The following is a 16,617-nucleotide window of genomic DNA, read 5'->3' on the forward strand; positions in this document are numbered from 1 at the left end:
GTTCTGCTTCTAATTGGTGAGACAAAGTTGTTACAGGCCGGAGCTAAGCTAAATCTAGGGGGGGTTTTATAGCAAGAGAAAAGGGGGGTGATACGGAGAGAAAGGGGGTGGTAATTAAGCTCGTCCTACCACAACCTATCAAACTATACATAAATGATGAGCGAAACGCTTAATGCTGAAGCCCAGCTACTGCTTGGGGCTTAGACCACCACAGGGCGCAGCTAATGAGTCATGTGACAAACCCCAAACTACTAGGAATGACACTATCCAGTGACATAGCCGAGCGGAAGAATGTCTACATGTACTGAATAAGGGTGAATCTCTGTAAAGCATGATTTTTGCATGTTACCCACCGGATGTTAAAGCCCACATGTGACACGTCATGGAGCGCTCGTCCAAAGAGCCCACCATACACGAATTAGATTTCATGTACGAAGTTTGAAAGCAGACTGCCATGTCCATATTGCTGTCGCTCAGGGCCGGTAGGCGAATCAACAAGATAAAATGTGCGATGGCCTTCAGCCCAGCCTGGACACGCCGGAGGTTCATGCGGGGGTTGAGGTACACGGCGAAATATGATACTCAAACTGTTCGAGCCTGACGAGTTGCCGCGGATGACGACAAGTCTGCTAGGGCTGGGCCGGATTGTGGAGGCAGCGATGCGACAAGGGAGAGATCTAGCTAAGATGCGCGCCGAATGGGTATCTAGGCATGTTGACTTAGAGAAGTGCTGGCCTGGGATCAGCGTATACCACACTATATAGAACCACGCGCAATAGCTCCACGAGCATTGTACAACTCCACTGGTATCTTAATTATATTTTGATCTCTCCTCTGTCTCCCGCAGATTTCCATGCTTAGGTTCCATCTCCTTGATCATCGAGACTCCAATGAACGGGTCTAGGATTCCGAGAGGTTTCAAGAGATACCATATACCGACAGTGGCGGGTATGGCGAGTACGCCGAACATGAGGTACTCGTTCCAGTATATGCCTTCATCTTCAGCACCTTCGTTCGTTGTTTCTCCTTCTTTCCCCGTGCTGGATGCTTTGGAGCTTTCCGCTTGCTTCGGATTGTGCCCACTCTCATCATCCTTCCGCTTAACGCTGCTGTGTGCGTAGTGCCGTTTGGGCGCGTCGAGTTGAGGATTGCGGCGTTCGATGAAACATGGCGAGGCGGATGCAGTTGACCTGGATCGTATTAGACAAAACAGAACTACTGGTATACGGGACAGTTTCCTTGAGTTACATTCTAGTGACATACGTATACGCGAGGGCGCAAGGAAAGGCTCGAGCCGATGGTGCCATGCGGAGGCAGCGCGTTGCGAGGTATTTGGACGCGGAGCTAGTGGCGGCTGCCATTGATCGAGATCAGGGGAATGGTAGGTACACAACACGCAATGAAGCAAGTTGCTAGCTATGTGGAAGCTACATCAGAGGCGTGTAGGGTCTGGACGCGAATGGTCATGGTGGATAGAAAAATGTGGCGTGGTGTTGAACCGAGTTATCCGCTTCCGTTGCGTAGAATACATCACTACAATAATTCCTCCTTTCATCTAGACGTCCTCCAACCTCGTCACCATCTGCCTGCACAGATTCACTCTATGCTCCATCTGCCTTGTCTGTATGCTCTCCTAGTACAAGCTCTACCCGCTTGGCCAAGTCCGCCGTCTCCTTTTTCACCACAGTAAAGGGAATGCCCTGCTCTCGGAGTAGTTTGCAAAACGTCTGATGCACCGTCATCCATCTCTCAGTATTTTCAGGCATCAAGCGTACCCCATCGTCTACAAGCCAAGGCGTTCCGGCTTCGCAAACAAAGACACGCGCCTCCTGCATTCTCAGGCGTGAAACTTGCCACGCTTTTGACTCTAGCATCCTGGCTGCGGCTTCTTCGCCGACATGGAGCATGGCATACACGACTGGATCCAGCGCTGAACGATCTGAGATAAGCCATTTGCGACCTGCTTCTTCTTCCGCCGCCAATTGTGCGGCGAGAATAAGATGCTGGAGCTCGAGTGCCCGGACTGGCGAATTGGTGATGTCGGCGGCAGTGTAGTTGTGCTTCCGAAGCACTCCGCGGGCAACTTCTTTGATGAGCAGAGGTTTCGATTTTGTGTGGCTGAAATGTAATGCCAGCGCGTCAACGAGCGTTGTCTTTCCCGTGCACTGGGCTCCGACGACATATATGTTTTTAACTTTTGAGGTAGCGGTATCTCCTCTGGTCTGGATTGGTTGCTCTACCGCAGGAAGAGCAATGCAAGTAGTCGAGTCGACTGATCGGGGTCCAGCGCACTGAAACGCTTGGGAAATGGCTTCATGGACCTTGAACCCGTCGGGCTCATTGTTAAATTCGTTCACAGGCTCCTCCTGCATCGTGGAGTCGATGCTCTTCGGTGGGTTTGCCGCCATACTTTACTACTCCTCCAGCGGGTGACGACTACTCCAATATCAAAGGCTGGGGACGCAGAGCTCTAATAGGGTCTTATCTAAAGAGTGAAGTGCACGATTTGCTAAGCAATGAATTGCTCCTCACGGCTGAAGTAGGTAAGCAAACAATCGAGAAGCTGACCCTGCTGCCTAGGTGTCTATCTTGTGTAACGTGAGCTGCAAGCCATGGCTACGTGCATGAGCCGATCACCGACTTCACCTCATCACAGTCTTGCTTCACCTCATCACAGTCTTGCTTCACCTCATCACAATCTTGCTTCACCTCATCACAATCTTGCTTCACCTCATCACAATCTTGCTTCACCTCATCACAGTTTTGCTTCACCTCATCACAGTTTTGCTTCACCACAACTTTGGCAGCATTAATACGCCTGTTGTAGTGATCACAGCTGTCGATATGGAGAAGTTCCGATGCAAGCTCCAAGACACCATCACACCCAAAGATCAATGGTGGAACTTCACTGTGGACGGACTCCCTAAGCCCGCTCGCACGAATGCGGCAAGTTTGATCAAATTCGTATCCGTTACGTCCAATGCAAAAACACAAGAGATAGTGTTGAGCCTCCAAAAGTGTTCGCCGAATCGGATCACGGCGTCCGATCCCTTGGACAAGTTCATTCAGATCAGCTTCTCCGATTTCCGTCTTCAGGTACCAATTACTGGAAAGCCCAATGCTACAGATCAGGCCTCTCCAAGAGAATCATCAGACTACATCACCAGGCTACTTCGGGATGGGATCCAGATTAATGGTGTTCAATACTACTTTTTCGGCCACAGTAACAGTCAGCTAAAGTCGAGATCATGCCTTCTCTACGCCGCACCCAGACAGGAAATCTCTCGGAAGGTGGAGAGCCTTGGTGATTTTTCAAAAATCAAGTCAGTGGCTAAGAAAGCAAAGCGGATTGGACTGCTGTTTTCGGCCGCCGACATGGGAGTTTGCCTTCCCCCGGAACGATGCGAAGATATCCCTGATATCCAGAACAAGGAGTACAACTTTACCGATGGCTGTGGGCTCATCGGTATCCATCTCGCCCGACGCTTAGCAAAATCCGCCAATGTACATTTTCGAAACAAGAAGTATCTACCCTCCGTATACCAAATCCGTTACCGTGGATACAAAGGCGTCTTGACCTTAGAACCAGCGCTAGGAGGCGAGAAACAAGTTCAGTTCAGAGATTCCATGCGCAAGTTCAAAGAGGCGGCAGACTTGACATTATCGGTCGTCGACTATTCAAAGGTGCGTGAGTATTGGCCCATTGTAGGACTCTTTGCTTACTACGCTTCAGCCTTATGCTTTTGGTTACCTCAACGATGAGGTTATCATCCTATTACATGCTCTGGGCATTTCAACTAAGGTTATTGTAGCGAAGCAGGCTCAACATATCGAGTTTCTTGCCCAGGTTCGAGCGCTCCACCCTCAAGCAGCCTTTCAATTTCTCTGCTTCTCCAGTCGCATGGATCTCGCCGAACGTCTCTTAATCGAAGGAGTTGAGTCCGTCAAATCGCATATCACCAAACTGGTCAAGGACGAGCAAACCAAGATGATCAATAAGCGCGGAGAGCAGAAATCTCGCATCTTCATTCAAAGTTCACGCCTACTCTTCGGTGTTTGCGATCCGTATAGTATTCTCAAGGAAGGTCAGTGCTTCGCACGAGTGACAGCACACCAGGATGGGGAGCCGCGAACGATCGCAGGTACGGAGGTCTTAGTTACGAGGAATCCTTGCCTTCATCCGGGCGATCTACAAAAGTTCAAGGCGGTCGAATGTCCCGAATTGTCCCATCTCGTCGACTGCATCGTATTTCCAACTCGCGGAAAAAGAGCGAGCGCTGATTTGATGTCGGGAGGAGACCTTGACGGGGACAAATGTAAGTCTAACTCTGAAGTTTCAGTACCTCCTGCTGATGGCATCAGTCTTCGTATGTTGGGACCCAGATATCGTCCCACGTACCGTCTCTGAGCCAGCAGAATATCCCGGAGGAAAAGAACCCGTAACATTCGGTGCCATCACCGACGATGACCGAATCAAATACTTTGCCGAATATACTTCAGTCTCACTTGGACAAGTGAAGAACCTATATCTTGATTGGGCAAGGCTCAAGGGGCCCATGAGCGCGGAGTGCCAGCAGCTGAACCGACTATTCTCCCAGTGCGTCGACGGGAATCGAATCAAAATTCCAGATCACTTCAAGGATCCACCAAAACCGCCTCCAGATACTCCTACCTTCATTCTAGATGTTCTTCACGAGGAAGCCAAAAGTCTGCTCGATGCGGCCGCGATAATCCCTCGTAACATAGAAGACTGTTCTTTTGACACTCTAGAGTTGCTACTTAGTCGAGATACCTTAGCCTTGTCAGAATTCGAATTGATTCAGCTGGTCCTCAGGTGGTGCGACAAGAACCACGAGCCCTTGTCTGAACTCGCAACTCTCTTCGACTTCAATTTCTTGAGCGATGAACAGAAAGCCTGGACGCTGACGAGGCTTCCGACAACTGACAATCTATCGTGCTTGGTCATGAACGGTCTTATGCAATCCGATATCGTAAGTCACACGGAGCTGAACCGATTTGGTTTGCATCATCCAGGTCTGAGGTGGAAGCGCGTATTTGACTCCACTTTGGACCGTATGGGAGCTTTTTTAGGTTCCACTTCAAGGATTCTCGAAATCTTCCACAAGAAGCTGATCGTGCTTCGCATTGACGAGAGATTGAGCGTAGCGATTTACGTCCCGAAGAAGATTGAACCGCACCAGGAATGCGAGGTTGACGCCAGCGTCCGAGTCTTCGCGTTCCCGCACTCGCAAGGCGGCCAATCTCCCAACTACGTTGTCGTGCCCACCAAAGTCAATTACCGTCTCTTTTGCGACTCTTCTGCTCTTCAGCTTTACCAAGGCGAGAGGCGCAATACTTGGATATTCCTACAGCACGGCCCCTTGAACGACAGCGCGTATCGAAATACTAAAAGTACTGGTGACAGAAGAAGGAAAAAGCAGATGACCGTTGATGAAGGCGCGAATCTTGAGCTGCGGGCTAGCATCGCGCTGGATAAGATCAATAAAAGGATACAGGCTCACGTAGGACGAGTGAACCGCACTGGTGTTCTTGCAGCAGTAAGTGACTTGGCTCCTCGTTTCTGCAGTCAGATTTCTCATAACCACTATATAGGAGGTGTACGTGATCAGCAATAGAGATGTCAAGTCCTTGCAAAAGCTTGACGAGTGGCTCAACTACATCGACACGGAGAACACGCTTCCACTCTTCGAACAAGAAGCGCGTGCTTATACTACAACAACGTTGAAGGACATTGATTGGTCCGTACTTCCGGAATTCTTCTCGGCCATTGCAAGGGACGGGAAGGTTCACGAAGCTAGGAACATAGAATCTGTGGGTGGTCTCACGGCACTCCTCGACTGGCTACTTTGCTTGAAACAACATACCACAATAGGCGCTATCTATCGACTACTTCTGGAACCAGAGGCAATACAGAAGCTGTCCGATAGGGAGATTTTGGAGATCTTGCTCCGATATCTACCTCACGTTCCTTGGGTTTCTGCGATTATTCTTAAATCTCACCTTTGGGACCACCATCGCGAGGAAACCCCATTCAGAGATGAAGTCACGGGGATGTCTTTCAATATCTTACGCAACCTGACACTTTCTGCCTGCCGCGTTGGCGACTTCATCACGGAACCGTTGCAAAGCGTCCTCCAAGAGATGAGGCAACTCCGCCATCAAGAACTTTCCGAGCTCGTCGAATTGATTGCATTGACAGCCCCATCTGCGGAGTCCGCAATGAAGTTGATGCTGGAGATCATAGATCCGGAAACCAGTCGCCTCATTGTTGGGCCTCCAGTAGCAACTGCAGGATTCGCGAAACAGCTCTTTGGAATTGCGCTAGAGCATGTAGACGAGACCGAAGAAGCTAAGAAAGCGAAAAACTTTCCGAATAGTCAATTACTTGATTTGACATACAAACACGAAAGCAAGGGATTCTCCATCGTCGAATGCAAGCTCCGGATCGACTCCAAGATTGGTGTTAGAATGGGAGACCACGTACGATTGACTCCAGCATCGCGGCCTGAAAATGAGCCGGGAAGAAGCCTTGTTGCCATTGACGCAATAGTGGAGTCGGCCGACATGGGCCTTGGCACATTCCGCTGCCTTCAAGGCCTACCTGAGTATTTAGGAAATTGCTCTTGGACCCTGCTGAACTGCGGTTCATTTACTAGTTGCAAAACGATGATCGACGCAGTGACGAGCCTCTATACGGAAAAGCTAGAATGCTGCAGGATCTACGACACCTTGACGCTTCGGAGTGGTAAAGCTAAATCGGGATTCGTGAAATTGCCATTCCAAATCGATACCGCCCTCAACGACAGTCAGAACCGAGCTATCGAATCTGCAATGGTCAATCCAGTCAGCTTGCTATGGGGCCCACCAGGCACTGGGAAGACCCGGACGGTGGTCGCGATCTTGCTCCAACTACTCGTCGCGGCGGCAGACAAGCGTATATTAGTTACTGCTCCCACCCACAACGCTGTCGATAACATACTTCGGAAGTTTATTGACGAAGGCGTTCATACAAGAACTAATACTACTCCCATCCGGGTATCAACTGATGTCAGATGAAATTCCTAGACCTTGCATCCATCCCAACACTGACTAGTTACCAGGTCCGAAAAGTGGCTGAAGATTTGAAATCATACACGTGCGACGCGATGCTTGGGAAAGACTTGAACGCCTACTTCTCCGCACGCAAAAAAGCCCAAAAAAGAGTCAAAGAATGCCGGCTAGTGTTCACAACCTGCATCGGAGCCAACCTAGGCCTGCTCCGCGACGAAAAGTTTTCTATCGTACTTATCGATGAAGCCTCTCAGCAGACCGAAGCTACGACGATAGTCCCGCTAGTCAAAGGCTGCGAGCGGGCAGTCTTGGTTGGCGACCATGTGCAATTACGTGCAACGGTTGGGCCACATGCGCAAGCGGTCGATTTTAACGTCTCACTCTTTGAACGAATGTACGCCAATGCCAACCGCCCGGACGTACAAAAGATTATGCTTGATAGCCAATACCGTATGCACCGAGACATCTGCGCCTTCAGCTCGACGGAATTTTATGGCGGGAAGCTCGCGACTGCAGTTACGAACGATTCGAGACCTCTCCCCATTTCGAAGTATCTATGGCCACTGCTGCCATCGAAAGACTCTGCTCGGATGGTCTTTATGCAATGCTCGACTAGCGAGGATCTTGGCCACAAATCGAAGGGTAATCCAGGGCAAACGGCACTCTGTCGCGAAATATGCGCTCTTCTTGCAACGCCCCAGGACCCCAAAATACCGATGCAGAAACACTCCGTTGTCATCTTGACTGGCTATAACCGTCAAGTCGAGCTTCTGCAAAGCCCTCCCATTCCCGGTGTGGAGGCGTTCAGCGTTGATGGCTTCCAAGGGCGGGAAGCGGACATCGTGATATTCGTGACGGTAAGATGCAATCAGTCCAAGACGATGGGATTTCTCACAGATATGAGACGGCTGAATGTTGCTTTGACGCGGGCTAAAGCGGGCTTGATTATCATCGGGGACCGCGCTACGCTAGAGGAAGGGAATGATGAAGTCAGTGCGGCGTTGTGGAAGAGGTTGATTGCGTGTTGCAGCGTTGTTGCTCTTCCGGATAGCACCGCGAAGACCGCGATGACCAGCCGGCCGAAAGGTCAGAGATGAGAAACGTTCAGGCTGATCTCGGTTCGTCATGTGCTCTTTTTGCTGCACGTGGAGTTGAGAACTCGTGAATCCCAGGATGGACCACGTGCTCGGCTTGCTTTCGTATCACGAGGTAGTTAGTCTATCTATCAGTTCACTTAATTGGCCGTTCTTGCAAAGTTGTATTATGCTACTTCTGTGGAGTGACTACGTTCTGATTTCGATCGGCTTCTCGCACAACACCACCCATCCGTAGTACGAGGAGCTCTCTTCAAGGTATGATTAGGCCCTGCTGTGTGCCCCTACCCAAACATCAGATTGCTAACCGCTCGTTCAGAGACTCGGCACCAGTTGGTGCTTCTTTTCGCACACCCAAGCAAACCAACCATCACCATCACTATTGAGCCATGCCCCGCCCACAAATCCAGTTTGGCAAGCCAACCGTCCTTGGAAAGTATGGACCCTCAAAGCCCTCCTGCTTTCCATCCCAAAGCAAACACTAACCTCCCCGAGCAATTTTCCCAACCCCCCCGACCCAACCAACGCCTACCCAGCCAAAGTCTTCCTCCACTCCGGCACGTGCGTTATCACCGACCACTACGCCGCTTGCATCAAAATCATGTTCCCCAACACCCCTCCCCCCTCGACCCCTAACCGCGTGTACGCCTGGGAGCAGCCCTATCTCCCCTACTCGCCGTACGCGCCTTGGGATCCCAAGCTTCTGAATCTCCATCAGTGGTATGTGGATATTGTGCACCGATATATGTGTACGGATGAGCCGTTACCGACCGTGGTCTATCGGAATGCTATCTTCATTGTGGGGCTAAGAGAGATTCGGCGGGCGATCTGCAGGAAAAATCCGAAGCGGGGGTGGGAGGTGGTGAAGCTTCTGGAGGGGTTTGCGGAGAAGGGGCTACTTCGGACTCCGCCGGCTTAGGGGGGCGAGGGGGTGGGAAATGGGAGGAATGGTGGAGTGGGAATGTTCAGTATACTTGGGGTGCCTGAGCTCACGCCCGGTGATCGGGATTTTGACATAGAGTTGAGGGACGTGCGATTGGGATGGAGGTCTCAACACTTCGCTGGGTCCGGGGAAGGCCATTGATGTGCCTTGATCTACCTCTTACTCAGTCGATGAGGGCTCACACCGGCCCGTAAATGTAATGCGGTTAATTCCTCGATGCGAGTGAGATGAATAGCAAGCATTAGTCATCGGTCTTGGGGGAGGGCGTTCGGGTTCCGGGCTCTCTTTTAGGCCGGAATGAAGTAAAAGAAATTGGTCGACGTGGCGCTTGAAAATCTGCGCCTTCACACCGACTGCTCGCAGACTGGAAGAACATATAGAGAATGCTACCTTGTATTGCATCGGAGCTGAAGCGGGCGGCGGAAGCTCATTTCCAGGGTCATTTCGGCCCTTCGACCACCAATACCAGAAACACCAAGTATTGGGAGATTCTGACATTCTGTATAGGCATGAAAACCCTCAGTCGTGGTTGAGGTTGTGGTGTTGCGGGACGAGTCGGATCCGCCGTCCGACATCGGTCATCTCCGGAGGTCAATGGGCTCTTCATTCTTCTTCATGCCCTGACCCCCAAAACGCTCGTCACCACCAATCCAGCAACCGGGCTGATCAACCCAGAGCAGTCTTCGGAAGGCCCGAATATGCAGCATCGCCATTAGTCTAGTCCCGCACCCACGTCTCCACGAGATCGACCTGCACCAGGATGCCCGACTGAGTGCATCCAACGTACCAATTGCAAGGAAGGCGGTTTTGTCGCATCCGTTGAAGTAATCAAGCTCGTCAATGAAAACTGCTGCGCTTCGGGTTCCATAAAATCCCCATTTTCCATCCGTTCTGTTGGTAGAGAGAGGATTTCATATGTTACGTCGCGCCTGATTTTCCGCTACAGCTGATTGATGGGGGACATGGTGCTGCAAAACTGCGAGGAGGTTGCGTCCAGCGATAATAAGTATGCTCAACGTTTTAAAGATCATGCGAAAGTTATAAGGCGGTATAATCACGACATGAGAATTAGAGGGAAGTCTAATATCGCGCTCTTAACGCTGACCCGACGGAAGAGCCGGTCCAAGGCCAATCAAGGATTGCAAAGTCATCACGTCGTTCTATCCGCTAGAGTCGGAGAATAGGATCGACTTGTCGGCGTTCAAGATCCGAGGAGTCTCCGCTTTGGTCTGCTGGAAGAAGCAACACGCCGGGTGTTCAACAGCCGGACAGCCTCTCAGGGGACATTCATCGGCGTACGCCGCTAGCGGCCGCGATATGCCCCAGGCTTCTCCACAATCACTTCCCCACAACTCAAGGCCCCCGCAAAAGCTCAGCAAGACTATGACCATGCCATGGAGCTGCAAGGGCTGTCGTATCCGTACCCAGTTAGGACCCGGCACTCTCGCAGCTATGCGCACGATCTGCTCTCTGAAGAGCTCGGTAGATACAGCCGAGCAAGTCGGGCCACCTTGACATCTCTCATTGAGAGATATAGGTCCCCTGTGCCTCGCGTCTCTCGCAATAAAAGCACCCATGATCTCCTAAGATTTCGTTGTGGGACTTCTTCACCTTTCAGCAAACATGACGAACCACACCAAAACGCCGTTTAGGGTGGTAATCGCAGGCGGGAGCGTCGCCGGCCTTTCCCTAGCAAATATGCTACAAGCCAATGGCATCGACTATATCATCTTGGAAGCCTACCCCAAAATAGCGCCTCAAGTGGGCGCTAGCATTGGTCTGCTTCCCCACGGTAACCGTATTCTGGATCAATTGGGCTTGTTCGAGAAGGTGTTATCGTTGGCGCCACCCGTTGATCGGTTCAGCTTCAGAAATCAGAATGGAGAAATCATCGCAGGGCACACGGGAATAAATAGATCTTTCATGCAACGGAAAGTATCATCATTGCAAAACGCTGAGCTACATCTAACAATCCTCTAGGCACGGCTATCCAATTCTGTTCATGGACCGCCAAATGGTCTTGCAAGTCCTGTACGATAACATCAAGGACAAATCGAAGGTCCTGACCGACAAACGTGTCACGAAGGTCGAGGTCAACGAGAAGGGCGTGAAGGCAATTACAAGCGACGGATCTGTGTATACAGGAGACATCATGATCGGTGCAGACGGCATCCATAGCCAAGTCCGGAAGGAAATGTGGAGGATCGCGGACGAAAAATCACCAGGCAATATCCCCGCGTCAGAGCACGAAGGTTGGCCAACTGATTTTGTTCTTTGAATGACACGCACTAACTCTTCCGTTAGCCGTCCCTTGTACCTACGGATGCATATTTGGGATTTCGAAACCGTGCGCTGGAATTGAGCCTGGCGGTCTCCATTCCATTTTTCGCGTGGACAACTCATACCTAGTGAACGGCGGACCCAACGGCCGGGTCTATTGGTTCTATTTCTTCAAACTGCCCAAGAAGGTCTACGGCTCTGACATTCCCCGGTACACCAAAGAGGAGGAAGCCAAACTCCTAGCGGCAAGAGCCAATGACAATATTTTGCCAAATCTGAAATTTGGCCACCTGGTCAAAGAAAAAATCACGACAAACATGACGGCGCTTCCAGAATATATCTTCAAGAGATGGCATTATGACAGGATTCTTAATGTCGGTGACTCTGCGCATAAGGTAATGCTCTTGCTCTCTATGGAAGTATTGAACTGACATCTGTAGGTTCACCCAATCGCTGGACATGGAGGCAACGGGGCTATCGAGACTGCAGCCGTCCTGGTCAACTTGCTAGTCACAGCCTTGAAGAAATCGACATCAACTGGCTTGAGTACGAAGGATGTGGACGAAATCTTCACAAAGGTCCAGGACGTCCGCGAGAAACGGGCCGACACCCTAATGGAGGCTTCGCACGAGCAGCAGCGCGTGGAGGGCATGGAAACGCCCCTGAGGAAGTTCCAGGCGCTGTACCTCCTCCAGGTTGCCGGGCCTGAGGACGTCATGTTCAACTTCTCTAGTAACATTCCGTTCGCTGAGAAACTCGACATGGTTGAACTTCCGCCCAAGCCGAAACTGATTCCGTTCAAGGACGAGCTCGCGAGTGCGCCGAAATCTAGAGGTATTCATGGCTGGATACTGATGGCGGTGTACGCTACGTGCGGCTTGCTCGCACATTACGGCATGTGGATCAGATCTGCGGAGTACGGGCTGGCGGACCAGTTTGCAAGCATCATAACCACGGGCGTCTTCCCCGACGATCCGACTTTCCCTCTCAAGCGAACCTACACAGGCATCGGTGCCATCGACAACTACCTTACTTTCCTCTCAGCCGCTTACATGCCGGGGCTCGCTGGCTGGGACAAAAGCTTCGCAACGCTGCAGATGTACTTCCTCGGGATGCTTATCCAGCCTATCGCCGTCTGGACAATCGAATCCTGCCGCAAACGCAACGCCCTAACTCTGCTGAGCATCCCAACGGTCTGGCTCACGCTAGTCCAATGGGCCGGCGTCGGCATCTACATGCCCTTCTACTACATCGCCTACACCTGGATCTCCGACCGCGAGCCCTACTGGTGGGCCCTCTCCCGCTTCGTCCCCATCCACTACGCCAAAGCCCTCCTCCCCGCCAACATCATCGGCTACGTGCTCCCCACCATCCTCATGTTCCTCCCCTGGCAAGACCCCGCCACGATCCAGAACTTCGAGGCCCTGTGGCAGCTCTCCCCGATGTTCGTCCCGCTACTAACCGTCCTCTTCGGCGCCGTGCACAGCTGGCGCTACCCGCAAAAGGACGCCCACTTAACGCCCTACGCGAACGAAGAGCCGGCCGACCTGCGCGACCTCCAGCGCATCTACGCCGTCGTGGGCGTGCTGGGCACCGCGCTGCACTGGGGCATCCTGTTCAAGCTGCTAACATCCACCGACGCGGCGCTCAGCATCAGCTCTGTCTTCGTGCCGGACTTCCGCGCGGAGAAGAAGAGCCTCGGGCAGGGGATCCAGGCGCTCTTCTTGGCGGATTTCTGGGGCTTCTATCTCGCATCGTATGTGTGGTGCTGCAGCGCCGTGTGGGACTTGAAGCGCGTGGGCCGGACGGTGGCGGATGTGGGCAGGGCCGCTGCGCTGATCTTGCTGGCGAATGTGGTTGTGGGGCCGGGCGCGGCGATGGCGGGCGTGTGGTATTGGAGGGAGGGGGCGATGGCGAGGACGACGGTGCGTAAGGGTAGGGCGTGAACGGTGAGACTCTTTGCAAATCGCAGTGCTAAGATAGTTCAAGATATTTTGAACGTTTGGTGGAGGTAAGAGACGATTTGCTTGCATTGTAAGTAGGTATCGAGCGGCAAAGCCTATCGCAAGATGTTACGGATTTTCCTCCTCCTTGGAGCCATATTCCGTGTATTGGATTAGCGCATGTATGTCGACTGAGCATTGCGCTTCTTCAGCGAGGGTACTCCCGCCCTGATCGTGAAAAATTTATAGTATTACATAGGCTAGACATTGGCCTCCTTTCTAGTGGCATATCAAAGGTCCACGGGTTGACCTGTTACCAAACGCTCCTGAGCATCGACAAATCCGGAGACAGCGTCTCGAGCTGGAACTCAGGCCAAGAGAAGGAGTTGACAGGGTCTGAAGGATCATGCAGCGCGCGTCTGTTATTGTTCGCGAGTTTATCTAGCGCGAAATGATTGTCTGCATCTTCAGTATTGGCGCTGTTTAGGTCGATGGGGAACCCGAATGAGGAGAGAATGTCGCTAGCAGTTCCGATCCAACCATCGTCATTCTCCATGCGTTCTTGGTCCGCAACCACAACCGCGTTTTCTTGTTCTGAAACAACAACAGCGCTTTCTCGATGTTCGGGAGCGTACGGAGGGGAATTTTGCGGCGCACTAGGGGTTTGTGGCGAGGGACTGCTGAACAGACTGGCTAAAGAAGTTCCTTCCACGCTTTCCTCCAGGCCGATCAACATAGATTTCGTGATGGGGAAGTGAAATTGTACAGCCTCCATGGTTCTGACCATCTGCCGAAGCCATTTCATATCCTCCTCGCGAGAAGTGTTAGGGCCTGGATGCTCCAATATGTGGCTGACCAGGCATTCCATGCCAAGTCTCGCATTATCCAACATGACGGACGGGATGTTTTCGGTGCCAAAGATTTCGCGGTAAGTCAACAAGAGACGAGCAATCCGGAGAGCATTCTGATAGATGATCTGCTTGGGAAATTCTTGTGAGGGTGGGCTTGACGGCTCGATTTCGCCAAACTTGCGTTTTCGGGAAGCTGAGTTCCGGATAGCTGCTTGCTGTATTAGAATCCGGAGCTTGCAGTATTGCATGTGCAAGCCGTATGCGGTGGCGTCGAGCTCGGCCATATGGGCGTCGTCATAAGCTATCCCCGGAGGGAGATTGTCGTACCATGTGCGCAGCTTGGTGTCGAGCTCAACTAGAGTGGCGGCGGTCGTCGTGTGTGTTGCAGAAGGTTTATTCAGAGTTTCTGTGATCTCTGCCATAGGAACGCAAAGTCCGACCCAAGCAGTGACCATGGTTGATGCTGGCTCTTTCCGATTATGGCACCAAGTCGTTGCGATATTCATGACGGCTTTGGGAATGGAGCTAGGCCTCCCTAAATACGTGCACCAAATCCCTTCATACATAATGCACGCGCAGAGAAGGGAGTGCAGCAAGGTGCTCTCAGATGGCGATGAGTGTTTCTCCCGATTGCACCCTGTCGGAGTATCGGGAATCTGGTGGAGGTCAAGACTGTAAATTGTACGGCATGCCATTCCTACTACGCGTTAGCATAATCGGAAACAGGTCATTTTCAACTCACCACATAGCATCCATCCCATTCCATTATGGCCAAGGGTCACTTCGTATTCGCTGAATAAGAGAAACCCTTCGAGGGACGCAGGAGTCGGATTCTCAAGCGCGCTGGGGATATCCGCTTGGGCTTGCTTGGCATACTCGTGACGAAGAGCTCGTACCGCATGAGATGTGCTGTGGCGTGCAGCGCAGGCTAATAACACAGATTCTAGGAATTTGGAATACCACTGCGATGGGCTTCCTATAGCTCGGTGCTTCATGAACGTCTTTTTGTCCACAAGAAACACCCAGAGAGGCTGATACTTGAAGTATGACTGAAGAAGATGGTACCTCAGCTGAGCTGAGTTCTTATCTAAAGCAATTCCGGGAGGCGCGGGCTCGTCTGGCAAGGAATCAAGCCAATGATTCCCAGGTGGGGAGATTTGCTGTTGCACATTCGGACTGAAGGGGCCATACCCGTGATCGCAAGTAGACTGCGGGGCGGAAGCATTTGGCGGAGACATGACAGTTGCATTCGCGCCGTTTGATGGGCGAGCAAGGTGCGCGGCTTGCGTGTAGTTTTCGTCGGCCGTATCTCCCGAGCGTCCGTTTTGGACTGGCGGGTTTCCCAAGAGAGTCTCTAAATTCCGAATACGTTCCCGCAGCGTCTCGATATGCGCCCGCGATGTCCATCTGGAGACTGCGTTAGCTAGCAGAGAGGAATGACGGGGTTTCTGGGAAGCCCTACTTCCTGCGGTCCTCGTGGACGACACAATTGGTCTCCGACTGCTGACAGGGAGTACAAGGGCGGCCCGGGTCAAGCTTCTGGACGTCGCACTGTCAAAACGGCGTTAGGCTCGTACGGCATACGCGGTGGACGAGAGGGGAAAAAGTAGCTCCGGTGATGCACCTTGACTTTGCGCTGCCGACAGGTCTGGCAGGCAAGCGACGCGCGCACTCGAGTAGCAGTGGTCGTCGAAGACGATGTTTGGGCCGGCATCATGGCGACGAGAAGGGGAGGGGGGAGTCAAGGGGAGGGGGGAGTCAAGAGGAGGGGGATTGTTTTGAAGACTGGAGGTTGAAGGTTGGAGGCTGAGAATAGAATACCCCAGAGAACGTGGGAGGTGGAGCGTGCTGCGAACGTGGAGCCCCGGACGGCCTGGAGGCGGGGAGGGCCCCCGCCTCGGTACCGATGGCAGGTATTGCATACCACACCATCGGCATTCGCCGAGCAAGTATCACGGAGAATTGGGCTCCCTTGAACATGAAGTGGCAGTCCTCGAAGTCGGGCGAAGTTCTAATGCATATTCTGTGTCAAGCTAATTATTCTTTTTTCTATAGGCTTGCTTGTGTACACGCGCCTAGCACTGCTTAGGGCCCTCTGATGCATGACTAGAAACTATCGAGCGAGAGTTTTGGCAAGCGTAATAGCTCTTCGGACCACCTCAGACGGTGCCTAAATGGACTCCCACTTTACGTTCAAGGCAGCTTCAGGGGCTTGGTTAAATGCGGGCGTATGTTGTGTTAGAATAGTACCCTTTCTATTACAGCACCACGTCATAAGTTTGGGCACACTGATACCCTGACACTGTTGTGAGGAGCCCCCTAGCTAGCAGGTATTGGCCTTGTCAAAAGGTAGTCTAATCTCCACTGCGTTGGTCTTTACATCGAATGTGGGATTATAAAAGCCTATCGGGGTACCCCACGCAGTTGCAACCAGT

The 16,617-nt window shown here is 52.1% G+C and overlaps 4 protein-coding genes across 4 annotated transcripts; 1 reads left to right on the top strand and 3 right to left on the bottom strand.

Moving 5' to 3' along the window:
• Positions 1-811: 811 nt before the first annotated feature.
• On the bottom strand, positions 812-1,361 carry BDZ99DRAFT_525323 (uncharacterized protein; the record flags this gene model as incomplete). Its single annotated transcript, XM_033725983.1, has 2 exons — positions 812-1,190; positions 1,264-1,361. The coding sequence occupies 2 exons, from the start codon at positions 1,359-1,361 to the stop codon at positions 812-814; spliced, it is 477 nt and encodes a 158-aa protein (XP_033571955.1).
• Positions 1,362-1,529: 168 nt separating this feature from the next.
• Positions 1,530-2,614, bottom strand: BDZ99DRAFT_511490 (uncharacterized protein; the record flags this gene model as incomplete). Its single annotated transcript, XM_033724551.1, has 2 exons — positions 1,530-2,194; positions 2,599-2,614. The coding sequence occupies 2 exons, from the start codon at positions 2,612-2,614 to the stop codon at positions 1,602-1,604; spliced, it is 609 nt and encodes a 202-aa protein (XP_033571956.1). The 3' UTR covers positions 1,530-1,601.
• An 8,117-nt stretch (positions 2,615-10,731) lies between these two features.
• On the top strand, positions 10,732-13,508 carry BDZ99DRAFT_480980 (FAD-binding domain-containing protein; the record flags this gene model as incomplete). The annotated part of the gene is made up of 5 exons (XM_033722364.1): positions 10,732-10,946; positions 11,089-11,360; positions 11,413-11,783; positions 11,829-13,313; positions 13,431-13,508. The coding sequence occupies 5 exons, from the start codon at positions 10,732-10,734 to the stop codon at positions 13,506-13,508; spliced, it is 2,421 nt and encodes an 806-aa protein (XP_033571957.1).
• On the bottom strand, positions 13,405-15,896 carry BDZ99DRAFT_575165 (uncharacterized protein; the record flags this gene model as incomplete). Its single annotated transcript, XM_033728441.1, has 4 exons — positions 13,405-14,879; positions 14,925-15,589; positions 15,645-15,733; positions 15,807-15,896. 4 exons carry the CDS (start codon positions 15,894-15,896, stop codon positions 13,645-13,647), a joined length of 2,079 nt encoding a protein of 692 aa, XP_033571958.1. The 3' UTR covers positions 13,405-13,644.
• Positions 15,897-16,617: the final 721 nt, after the last annotated feature.

This window comes from Mytilinidion resinicola (genome assembly GCF_010093595.1).
Source record: "Mytilinidion resinicola strain CBS 304.34 unplaced genomic scaffold BDZ99scaffold_20, whole genome shotgun sequence".
NCBI classification, from domain to species: domain Eukaryota; kingdom Fungi; phylum Ascomycota; class Dothideomycetes; order Mytilinidiales; family Mytilinidiaceae; genus Mytilinidion; species Mytilinidion resinicola.